Consider the following 12,587-nt stretch of genomic DNA (forward strand, 5'->3'; position numbering starts at 1 on the left):
GATAGCCGAGCTGCTCAAAGAGGTCTCTGAACCGGTCATTACGGGTACATCGCAGCAAGCTGACCAAGTCGAGGACGAAGTCGAAGAACAACTGCGGTCCCGGTCTAAAAGGCGACGATCTTCCGAACCGACCGGGCAACAGCAACCGAAAAAAAAGAAGAGCGTCTATGATTTCACGGACTCTGAATAGGGACTATCCTTCTTTTCTTATTGGCCTTAGTATTTCTATATATTTTGTCTTTTCCGGTCATCTATATATAAACATATAAAGTTATTTTTGAATCCGGCCTTATTTTGCATTTCTACTTAGTTTTGATAATTTTAAATAAAATAATCAAAAAGGGAGAAATTGTTAGATAAAAGATAAAGACTCTTCCAAAACTTTTCTCAAAATTTTCTCTCAAAATTTTTCGAAAAAAAAAAAATTCTTTAAGTCTTTTTCAAAAACCAGACAAACAAAACAACCGGCCTACGGTTGCAAACTTACATGATTTTGATAATTTTAAATAAAATAATCAAAAAGGAAGAAATTGTTAGATAAATTCAGACCGGTTCAAATAAACCTAACTTAAATAAACTTCCCATGTAGGAACAAGGAACCGGACCGGATGAACAAGAGAACCGACTAAAGAAAACCAATCGGTCAAGCTACTAAACCGATCAAGAATATTCGGAACGTGACCGCACAAAGAAAGGATCGGCCAAAGCTCAAAACCGGAATCATCAAACAGCCGATCATCCACAAGACAAGAATAACCGAAAGAAGTCCGGTTACATCACTACCAAAAGACATTCGGCCAAGTCAAATGACCGACCAGTACAAGAAGACAATTCGGGTATCTGTTGAGAACGATACCAAAGGAACAGACTGAACACTTCCATATTTATGCAAGTCTGAGGAAAGACTGTAGGCTGCAGAAGACAGTACTACCGGATCCTTCCACTTCGGGATAAGACAGAAAGGAAATCTTCCAAGTACAGACAACTGTCCTACAGACAGTGCCTACATCAAGTAAAAGACAAATCCGGCAGGTTTGTCTTACACACCGGAAGAACAGACCGCCAGGTCTGAGACAGAACACCAGGTCTGAGGTTGACCATCAGGTCTGAGGAAACGACCGCAGGTCTGAACCTCTGAAACACTGAATCACTGCACCGCTGCTCAGCCAATCAGATTCAAGGAAGTGAAATATGACCGTTGGCATATTTCACCTATAAAAGGAGGTAGCTGAAGAAGAGTAAATGCAGTGACTTAAGCGGGATATTAAGAGACAACAGTGTGATATTGAGATATTAAGAGCATTTACTACAAGTGATAGAGTGTGCTGTTCTAAAAAGCCTAAGTGTTGAAAACTAAAGTGTGTTTTACAATTTCGGTGTAAATTGTAAGAGTGTTATCGAGCAGGAAATAAGTCTCGATCGGCCTGTACTTGTATTCCTTAGTGAATATCCTTCTCGCGGTTTCGAGAGGAAGGGGTGACGTAGGAGCTTTATCTCCGAACATCCATAAAATCTGTCTTGCTATTTACTTTCTGCCGGCTTCATTGTCTAACCGATTAACTTAACCACACCGCTCCAAACCGACTCTATACTAACCATACCGAATCTCCAGATTACCGAAACCGACCCACCATTCTTCAAATCTCCATCATCCGAAACCGACCGATTCTACCTATCATACAAGTGTGCCGCTTCAACCTGAAAGCAAATCTCTTCCGCGCTTGAACCTAGTTCAAGGATTTGTGACAGGTTGTGTAGTATTGAAACCCCGGTGTTAATCTCTAACCGGATTAACCACCACCCTACGAGTGAACCGCTAACCGGTCCAACCCCCGGTCCACCAGCGGCGACCTAGATCCTAACATATATATATATATATTAATGTTAGTTTATTTGTGCAAATAAATAAGGTAAATAAAATAAATATATATTAATATTGATTTATTTTATAATTTTGCAGAGATTAAGAAAAATAGTAGTGAAAAAAAAAGAGAGAAGCCACGTTACCCGGCAAACTAATAGTAGTGTTATTTACGACCATAAATTCCAAAACAAAATCCCTCAAAAGTATGTCAAAATTCATAGTGAGGCAAAAGTATTGAGATCACTCTAAATAGCAAACCAAGACAATAAATATAAGAGATAAAAAAGGCCGAAAAAAAACTAAATGAAGAAATCATATTCACAAATTTTAATTTTCAAGCTTTTGTCTAAATTTTTCATTTTGTATGTGCAATTGTTTGAGCGTTAGTTGTTTAGGAATGATTTAAGACTCATCTCTAATCTTGTCTTAATTTCATTTATAAATTTCAATTTAATATATTTTAGTTTGATATATTTTAATTGTAGTTTAATTTTTTTAATTTAATTTATTGATTAAGATTCACTACTAATATAATTTAAATTTTTTTTAATTGAATTAAATTTACTTTATTAATTTTATATTGAAAATATCTAAATTTAAATTGTGAAATTGAAAAAAACGGGTTTGTTGTGCTTGAACTTCTTGCTCAAGAACGACAACACCAATGATATGGAAACCGCAGAATTTGCAGCAACGGGGTTGAAGATGAAGTTCGTTAACCAATTCAGACAATGTTTGTTTCTGTTTTATTTAACATATGTTATTTTAGTCTGGTTCCTTAAACTAAATGACAAACCTGAGGTCTATGTGTAAAATCTTTATGGGAGCATATATAACATCATAGAAGGCTTTATGGGTTGGGCTAATATTTATGGGTAGGGCTAATTTTTAAAATTCAAACAAAATATTTATATTGAGAAGGCAAAAATAAATTCATTAGTTTGGATTAGTTTTGAGTTTATTTGTGAATTTAAAGGGGTAACTAATTGAGTATTATTTTCTTGCTGGAAATTAGTTTGGGCTTTACAAATGCTTGGTACATTTAACTTCATTTAGCATAATCTCATTAGAAAACTCATTTTGAGCCAATTAATGATAGATTCATTTTTCCAATGAATTTCATTAAGGCAAAGGCATTTGATGCCATTAAAGTCATATTATTCTTACTATATAAGATAAAAATTGGCAATGAAATGGCATTGAATTCATTCTTAGTTTGGTCAAAAAATATGCAACTAAATATAACTTCTTATAAAGAATAACCCTTTTAAACTGTAAAAAATTAGGAAGCTAATTCTCCTTATTCTTTGAAAAAAATCTTTCATATCATTTTTCTTTTAATAGTGGAACATAGTGATTAAAGTGTTAAATCACTACAAAATTTATTAGACCAATAAATTCTAATAAAAAGGGAGACAATGAAGTATGAAACTGATTTAAGAGTAAAACTTATGTCTAAAATCAACCTTTTGATAAATGATTTCATTTTATTATATTATATTTGCTTATATGTTTGTAACATCCTAATATGGATATAAGTTTTTCCCTATCCAAGTTCAATCATAAAAGTAACGAAATTTGGGATGAAAATTGTGTTTGTTTTCTAATGTTGATTTATTCAACTAAATGCAAACTAAAAAAATAATCATCTAAGGCCTTATTTAGTATGAAGAACTTGTGATAACAAAATCTATCTTAAAGACATGCATTGTTAAGCAAATTCTCTATAGGATGAACAAGACAAGCACAAGAGAATGTCTTAAAATAGCCAAAAGATTATTAATTGTAGAATGGCATTTCCCAATTGATAGTCCATTTGAGACAGAACCTAGATGTAAAGCGTGACAGATAACTAAAAAAGAAACGATGCTCAATTGTCACTCTTATCTCTTCATAATAGCCGATTAGACTGAATTGGTGTATTAGTGAGTAATCTAGTTACCAGTTGGAATATCAAGATTGGTGAAAACCGGGCTGTCGACTCCAACTCCCATAGCGTTCAAGCCATTGTCCACGTAAAGAACACTGCCAGTTATTGCTGAAGCCAAAGGTGATGCAAGGAAAGCTGCTGCATTCCCAACTTCATCTGTTCAAATTAATGGAGAGCATAGTAAGGTTGCATTTAATCCCATGTTAACAGCTGAAAAACTATAATTCTTTCTCGAGCATATATTGTTTTGAAACTCTTTCAAAATTAGTCAATTTTTAGATTCCAATGGAGGGAAATGTGGAAAAATAGAGCTTCCACTCAGTTAGAGTTGGTTCCTCATGGCTGGAGGATGAATCTGTCTATCCTATGTTGCTTTTTTTGTCCATTTGATTGAACTGGGATATAATTTGTCAGGTCATCAATCTTAACTTGGTTATGCCAAGTTCAGTTAGAGAACTTTGCGGAAAAAATAAATAGAATGCACAAAGTAAACATAGTGATTGAAACCCACCTGCAGACAATTCTTTTGCAAAGGGTGCATTCTTTACTGAGTAGTCAATCATCATTTCAATGAAACCAATAGCTTTGGCAGCACGACTTCTTAGTGGGCCTGATTAAGCAAAATGCAAAATTCAGTTTGTAGTAGTATCAAAGTGAAAACTTTTAAAACTTGCTGGCTTTAAGCCATATTACCTGCAGACATTGTATTGACCCGGATTTTGCTCTTTCGCCCTGCCTCAAAAGCGAGTACCTTCAAAATACATAGAAGTCTTAGTCTAGTAATTGGGAAAAAAATGATGAAAAAAGCTGACATATTTAGAACCTAGTATTCTGTCACGATCTCTTGGAAAATTGTCAAGGTTAAAAGATTGGACAAGAAATTTTATCAACATAAAAAAGTGTATGTAAATATTTTTTATTCATGATCAACATAAATTGTTTTGATAAAACAGAGGACTTACTTTTGTGTCACTCTCAAGTGCAGCTTTTGCAGAACTTATCCCTCCTCCATATCTGAAAGAAGATGAGTTTAAAAATCCATAATAACATATTTCAAGAATTTATCAGGAGAGTTAGATTCGTGTCGAGGTGCGAAATGACATATATATACCCTGGAATTATTCTTTCAGAAGCAATGTATGTTAAGGAAATTGTAGAACCACCTGCAATAGAGAGCCGAGTCAATTCTTCAGCATTACACATTTGAGTTACCAAATTAGTGATGATGACAGTGTACACAAAAAAGAGATTGGGACGAAATAATGCCTGAATTTATTATCGGGAGAAAATGCCTAAGTAGTGATACAAAGGCATAACTAGACGCCGAGATAGCTGTTAGATACCCATTTCTAGATGTCTCTAGTAGAGGTTTACTGACCTGTATATGATTCATTGGCAATAAGAGATTGAATTTTAAAGAAATAATAGAATGTAAAGGGAGAAAATAGGACCTCTGGTCCATTGGCAAGTGAATGAACAAGTATGTCAATGCTTCCAAAGTCTTGCTTAACACATTCAACAACTTCCTGTATAAAAGCAATATAACTGTTTAATGGAAAATGGATCAGCTTCAAAGTTTCCTTATTCACTCATGTATTATGTATAATTGGATATGCATTTTGATGTTCTTCTTTTTGTCTGAAATGGTTCAAGAAAAGGATTACAATAATGCTTATGTTTTCTCTTCATCATGGCTAATAAACTGTGTTGTGTTGAGTTTCTTGTTTAGAAACACACTAAGATTGGAAGACTTTCAATGAATTAAACTTTTCAGTTAGCTAACAAAATGGATATTGAATGTAGTTTTGTTCTTTTTGCATTTGCTTAATGTTTGGAGATAACTTGTTGTAGTATTCTTGATTTGGGTTTCCAATGTTGATCTTCACTTGAACTTGTTTGATCTTGGGGGTTTTGCCCAATACAATTCAAAATGATCTTGTTGATGTTTTGGTGTATTAGTTGATGATTTAGTGATGGCATTTCTTATATTACCCTTGTAGAATGAAATTATATACTAAAACAAGAACACTTGATCTATTCTATTCAATTCAATTGTATTGTCTTCTTACACCTAATAGTATATTATTACACATTGAGGTTCCTGATTTAGTAGTGTAACTATAATTTGTGGTTGGTCGAGCTCTAATTTTCCTGGCAGTTCTTAGATTGGTAATTTTCTTTTTGCAGGCTTTCAGGACTTGCAAGTTTATAGGAAGAACACAAACACAAATCCTTAATCTAGTGGATGGAATTCAGTGTTAATGAGGAATTTCTGATGTTGTTACATCTTATTATACACTAGAGAGATATAATGTTTATTTTTGTTTCATGATTCTTCTTTCATAGACATGTACTTTAGCTTCTTAAATAAAAGTCTAAATTTCTACTATTTTGCTTTAGAATCTTGCTCTTGTACTTACTTGTTAGAAGTTATTAGTGAAATAAATAAATAACCATATTTAAGTAAAAATTGTATGTTGAAAATTATTTTAAGTTATCATTTTGGTAAATTTTAATGCTAATCTAATGTGAAATTTCAGCATGAGCTAAAAGGAGTCAAATGGACAGCATTTTATTGTGTCATATAGTTCAAAAAGAAATACAATCAAATCTGGTAAAACATTTTAATGGATTAAAACACATTATTTATAAATAAATAAAAAATAAAAAAGAGGTATTTTATGAAAATTATATATATTATCAAACTAAAAATAAATTTATTTATATTTTGTAAATAAGATGTTATTGTTAATTATTCTTTTGTATAGGTAAAAAGAACATAAATTGTTTTGTTCAAATGAAATATTCTCTAAAGTAGTATTTTATTATAATTCTATTAATTATTAAAATAAAAGATAAAATTAAATAAGTTTGTATTGGTTAAAAATCTAAAAGCTTTTTGGATTTTGATTTTTTTAAATGAAATTTTCTTTTCTTTTTTCATATTTATTTTGCATAGTAACCAAATAGGCCAAATGCTAATTTATATAAAACTTTTTTTTTGAAATGGAAATATAATTGGGCTTAATATCTGTAATAAAAAGAGTATAAAAAGGAATATAATTAATGAAACGCCAATCAATCAAAGAGAGAATTGTTACGAGATGAAAATAATTAAAGTGAACAAATATAATTAAAATAAGAAAAATTGAATTAGGGTAGGGCACCCGTTGCCATCCCCTCCAATGACTCCTTTTAGTGCATCAAGAATGATAGAGACTACACTTTTCGACCACATCGTTTGACGAATTGCATAACCCTCACTATTCACTACTAATCTATTTATACTATTTATTTATAACCCCGGTTGCTCACTGCTAACTACCAACTGATATTCAACCCTAAGGCATGGTCATTAGTCCTAGCCCTAGTACTAACCCTTTTCCCTATTAACACATGCCTTTACATGCGACTCATATTTTTTTAAATGTGTGTTTGCAGCAAAAACAAAACAAAATCTATCATATGTGTAAATCGATTTACAAAAACATATTTATCTTCTCAAAACATTCAAATAGATATAATATTAGAGATGAATGTAAGAAGATGTAATATTTGTAGAATGAATTACATTGCTAATGAACTTACATGTAGATGAGACCGCACCTCTTTTTCAGAACAAAACATCTTTATATCGATCAAGAATCACTCGCCTCTGTCCTTTTTCTGCAATATAAAAAACATGTTAAGGAAACTTTCCATAAAATACTCTACAATAAACAAGCTAAGGATTAGATACTTTTACAAGAATCCTATTCTTTCATCATATATTATACAGGACATATCAAGTCTTTGGCCTTTTTAAGGCCTTGTTTCATGAAATATTAAGTAATAAAGATATTTTTTAGTCATTTTACCCCAAATAACCCCACCTTTGGTTACAACAATCATTCAAACAATTCATAATCTGAGCTGCTTACCATTCTTTTGCTAACATATGGCTGAATCCTAATCGACGCCTCAGATTCAGAATCATCAACTTTATTATTAGCTGTTTTTTTCTTCTCTTCAGACTCAAATTCCTTTCTAGATTTCTTCCGGGTGCCTGATTGCCAAACACTTCCAAAATTAGGAAGCCAGGTTGGATCCACATCTCTGGAAACAATCTCTCCTCTTTTCTCCATTTCCATCTCGATTTTTCGTTGCTCTGCCCAAGCAGCTCCCACTCGATTTGGGTTCAATTTACTTTTTCCTCCTTGCTTCGAAAGAGAACCACTTGACCGGCTTTCAGATTTTAGTCCAGCATTTAGATGATCAAACCAAGGAGGTGGTGCTCCTGAGTGCACATTTCCTTGACCATCTTGTTGTTGTAGAGGGATGGAGATTTTAGTTAGGCTATTCAAGCCTGAGGAGAAAAATGTAAATTAGTAAGACTTACATTAGACAATAGGCCTATTTGAAACACTTTCTATTTTTGGATTGAGAAATTACATATTTTCAAATGTAATGTCATCTGGATCCACAAACGAGACAGAACAGTGTTTCCAATAGGGGCCAAATACAGTAAAAGAAAATGAACTAAGTGCTCACCTTGATTTACAATCTCTCTATTTACCGCTTCTCCATCTAGATGGACCTATGTCTCAATCAAGAAAATCAAAAAAGTTTCCAATAGAAAGAGAGCAGAAAAATATTTATGCAAGGAACTAATCAGAGTTGTAAGATTACAATAATGCTCATACTAATGTCTCTATTCATGTGCATACTTTGACTTTCTAAACTAAGAATGTGTTTTGATAACACAACTTATAACTCTATCATTTGAATTAAGTTCATCTCATAATTGTTATTTAAAATCACTTAATTATTTAAACTCATCTCAAATTAAACAAAAAAATATGACTTAATCAGATACGTTATCAATTACATAACTTGATAATCTCGTATGAGTGTCCACAAGATAACTTTAGTCCTTAAAAATTAACCAAATTACGTCGTTGTAAGAGTAAAATAGTGTATTAGTATTTTTCTCAACATTAATTCCATATTTTATCAAATCAACTTGCATAACAAGTACTTCAACTATTGAGAATTCACTTTTAGAGACTAAACTAGTTCGGCAGTTAAATTTTTCAGTTTTATCAAATGCACCCTTCGACCTTCTAAAATAACTATGAAATGCACAAGGTCAATGAACATGCTTACCCCTCCTCCAATACTGATGGAATCTTTTCTAGCATAAGTATTACTTGTACCTGAGTCAGATATATATTAAAAAGAAAAACATTAGAATTACATTCTTCAAATTACTTCAAACTATTATAATAGGAGATGTACATTGCATACACACCTGTTAAATAGTTTGCATTGCATGGAACTGTCTCAAACTGTGAGCGCATATACAGAGTCTGATTGTCTCTGACTGAAGAGAAGTCTGAGCCTGTAAATTGATGTCTCTCATCTGTATTCTTTTGTAAAGGCAAAACACCATTCATATAACTAGAATTAATTGACTGATTAATATTTTGATTGAAAGTATCTATACATTTAGAGTTGAATTCATTGTGGATATCATTCAGAGATCCATGAGTCGTTTCATTTGCACCATCACTTTTAAGTAATCTGCACTTCTTCTCCCACTAAAATAACAAAGAGGGAAACTCAATGAGTTATTTGTTGATAACTTGAAGAAAAAAAAAAAAATCTCATAGACAAATGGAGATAATTGTAGCTACTCTGGTTGTTCATTACAAGAGAGTTTATCAAAATAAAATGGACCCATTTGGATAATCTTATGGTTTTTGTATCTCAATATGTTTGAAAACTAAATTTAGTTGGGGGATTAAAAAATTATTTTTGATTTGAATCTGTGCAAACAGACAAAAACAATAAGTTTTTCCAAAATGAGGACATTGATATCACCTCTTTGGGTAATTGTTTTTGGTTCCACAATTGTCATAGAAAACTTATATTTCTAAGATATGTAGATGTCATATGACAATTGTTTTGGGCAAATATATTTGTACTGTTCGTAAAAAGAACATGCCACATGCAAAGATTCCATGAGAATAGAAGGTTTGAGAACATGTATAGAGAGGTGACCATAGAATCACAGGAATATGATCAATTAGCAAGTGAAAAACAAACTGAATGTAATGGACCTAGGCTACGATAGGTTTGACTAAGCCCATTAGATGAAGAATATAATTAATTAGTCAAATATTGTTAGCTTACTACAATAAATAAGGTAGCTAGGTTATTTCTTATCGGATTATATATGTTGAAAGACAAGACTATTCCTCTCTCAACTCAGGCTATTTCTTTCTCATCTCCTTACTTCCTTCTTGTATAAACCCTAGAGATTTGTTACACTGATCGTATAGTTGAATTAAAATAGTCTTGGTTAAACAATATTTATCCAAGTTTTGAGGAACTCTCCCTATGTGGTTTGAAGCGTTTGTTTTATTATTTGAGCTATTGACAAGGTGTTACTTTATAGTAAATTATCGGGTCAAATATCTCAACATTTCTCCACAATCCACATGATTTTTACATATAGTTTCAGTAACTTACAAGTGAAGTAGTTCAAGTAAGAAACCTTCTAGGTTGCACATCAACTCACATCATAACAAGATAACATGCACTGAAAGAGTTGCAGATCATGGATATAAAATATTGAAGAAAATATAAGGATTTCAAGAACAATAAACAATATCATAGGGAATACCTTTACTACGTCTGCTTCCAAAATCCTCAATGAATCCACCTTATCCATCTTACCACCATGTTTCCACAAAAAATTCTTGGTGTTCTTCAGATGACTCGCACTCGCCAGATGATGAATTGCAGTGCCACTACTAATCAATAATGATCAACTTACAAAATATATTGAATAAAGGGGACAACAATATTCCCTTTAATTTTCTCACGTTGCACTAGTAACACTTCAATTTCTACCATAATTGAAAGGCATATACTCATGAAAAGAAGAATTCGGATAAAAAAATCATACCATGATTGTTTTTCAAATCTTAAGCTTGCTAAATTTGCAACCATTTTAAGAATTCAGAAACAAGTTCGGCCAGAATGATAACATCTAGGCCAATGCTTTTAGGTATTCAACATCAAATCTATCATTATATTCAGAATTCAAAATTTCACTTCCATGTATCAACGGAAAGCAGAGAGGAGTACTTACAAGGCAAAGAAGCTGGGGAGTTCTTCAATATCGCAATTGCAGAACACGCACCAAACACGATTCTCGGAACCATGGGGGACAGGACTCTTCAGGTATGAGCGGATGTTGGAGAGCTTCTTATGGAATCGAGAGATGATAGAGGATAGTGAATTGACGTGACTGGGAAAGTATTTGTGACGACTGTCTTGATTATGATTGAGGTTGCACACCTCACAGAACTCAAATATTACACCATCCTTCTTCATTTTGGAGCTGTTAGAGGAGGTTTGATCACTTCTCTCATTCATAGAGACCTTCTCCTTCTGAAGACCGGCGAATCTGCGATCGGTCACAATAACTTCATACAAAGTTCTCAAATTTTCAGCCAATAAACTAATTTCATAACAATTTCATACAAATTTCACAAATTTTCAGCCAATTGAACTAATTTCACAATAACTTCATCTACATTAATTTCACAATAATTTCATACAAAGTTCACAAATTTTCAGCCAATTGAACTAATTTTACAATAACTTCATACAAAGTTCACAAATTTTCCGCCAATTGAACTAATTCATAAAATTTCAGCCAAATTCCACAATAACTTCATACAAAAATGAAAGAAACAAAATACATAGCTTCAATCGAAACAAAAATGGTGATCTTAAGACAGAAGCATACAGTTCTACTTCATATTTTTAACATTCTTAAATCATCTGTGTGATGCATTTAATAACAACAGGCAGAAATGAAACCAGTTCAAACACAGGACCTGCACAGCGAGATTCTGAAGCAAATTGAAATTCGTTTTTTTTAATCTAATTCAACAATACAGAACTTGAAATCTAGCACACTAAGACTCGAAAGAAGAGAAGTTTGATATTTTGCATTAAATAGTTTAGAAATCTAGCACACTAGTGACTTTTCCATTACATAATTTCGTCCGGAAATTTGTTTTCAAAATTGGTACATAATCTTCTTCATAGAATACCTATATTAAAACAATTGGGTTTTCTTAGCAATTAGTCAGCACATTAAGACAATATTTTCGTATAACCTAATTCCTAAATCCTTATTTCTAAACTAATTACTAAGCCGTCAAAGTTTACTACCCTAACATTGGTAACATTATTCCTAACATATTACTAGACTACGAGACTAATATAATAAAAGATTCAGAAATCAATCTGGAAAACAATGAACGACGCTCAGAAACTCACTCGTCTGGAGTCTGGACGACGGCTGATTCGGCTGAACCACCGGACAACTGGACAGTGATCAGGTTGTCAGACTCCTGAGTGTTGAGTTGTGCTATCGAGGTTCGAGTGTGCGACCGGCGTGGATCTGCCCTGGCGCGGTCCGAAGACTAGTGTGGCTTGAAAATGGCCTACTGCACTGCAGAACAGAAGCACATGTATGAGAACTCTGTTATGGTGTGATAACAATCTGCTGTCTATAGAACAAGAACATCTGAAGTTAGAGTAATCAACAGTTTTCTGTACTTCACAGGTTATAATAACACAAAGAATGTAGAGATTTCTTGGATATTATGTAAATGAAACAAATGATGATGAACATTTCCTTCCATTTTGACATTCTTTTGTAATGCAACTTCAGATACTAGTTCAAAACCTAGAAACCATTTAATTCAAGAAGTCCCACAGAAAGAGAAA

General features: G+C 32.8%; 1 protein-coding gene across 1 annotated transcript; it reads right to left on the bottom strand.

Annotated features, from left to right (window-relative positions):
- Window positions 1-3,552: 3,552 nt before the first annotated feature.
- On the bottom strand, window positions 3,553-12,276 carry LOC124941370 (enoyl-[acyl-carrier-protein] reductase [NADH], chloroplastic-like). The gene is made up of 11 exons (XM_047481681.1): window positions 12,135-12,276; window positions 10,933-11,250; window positions 10,462-10,588; window positions 9,223-9,373; window positions 5,246-5,316; window positions 5,061-5,172; window positions 4,906-4,957; window positions 4,757-4,808; window positions 4,488-4,545; window positions 4,306-4,404; window positions 3,553-3,950 (listed from the first exon to the last, which is right to left on the bottom strand). The coding sequence occupies exons 2-11, from the start codon at window positions 11,217-11,219 to the stop codon at window positions 3,799-3,801; spliced, it is 1,161 nt and encodes a 386-aa protein (XP_047337637.1). The 5' UTR covers window positions 11,220-11,250; window positions 12,135-12,276; the 3' UTR covers window positions 3,553-3,798.
- Window positions 12,277-12,587: the final 311 nt, after the last annotated feature.

Source organism: Impatiens glandulifera, chromosome 6 (genome assembly GCF_907164915.1).
Source record: "Impatiens glandulifera chromosome 6, dImpGla2.1, whole genome shotgun sequence".
Taxonomy (NCBI): Eukaryota; Viridiplantae; Streptophyta; class Magnoliopsida; order Ericales; family Balsaminaceae; genus Impatiens; species Impatiens glandulifera.

Coding starts and splice junctions, on each gene's coding strand:
- LOC124941370 (XM_047481681.1), bottom strand. CDS start 11,219: ATGAATGAGAGAAGTGATCAAACCTCCTCTAACAGCTCCAAAATGAAG. Junction 5,317..9,222: donor TAATTCTAGTTATATGAATG/GTGTTTTGCCTT, acceptor TTATACAGGAAG/TTGTTGAATGTGTTAAGCAA. Junction 3,951..4,305: donor TGCAAAAGAATTGTCTGCAG/GTGGGTTTCAAT, acceptor TAATTTGAACAG/ATGAAGTTGGGAATGCAGCA.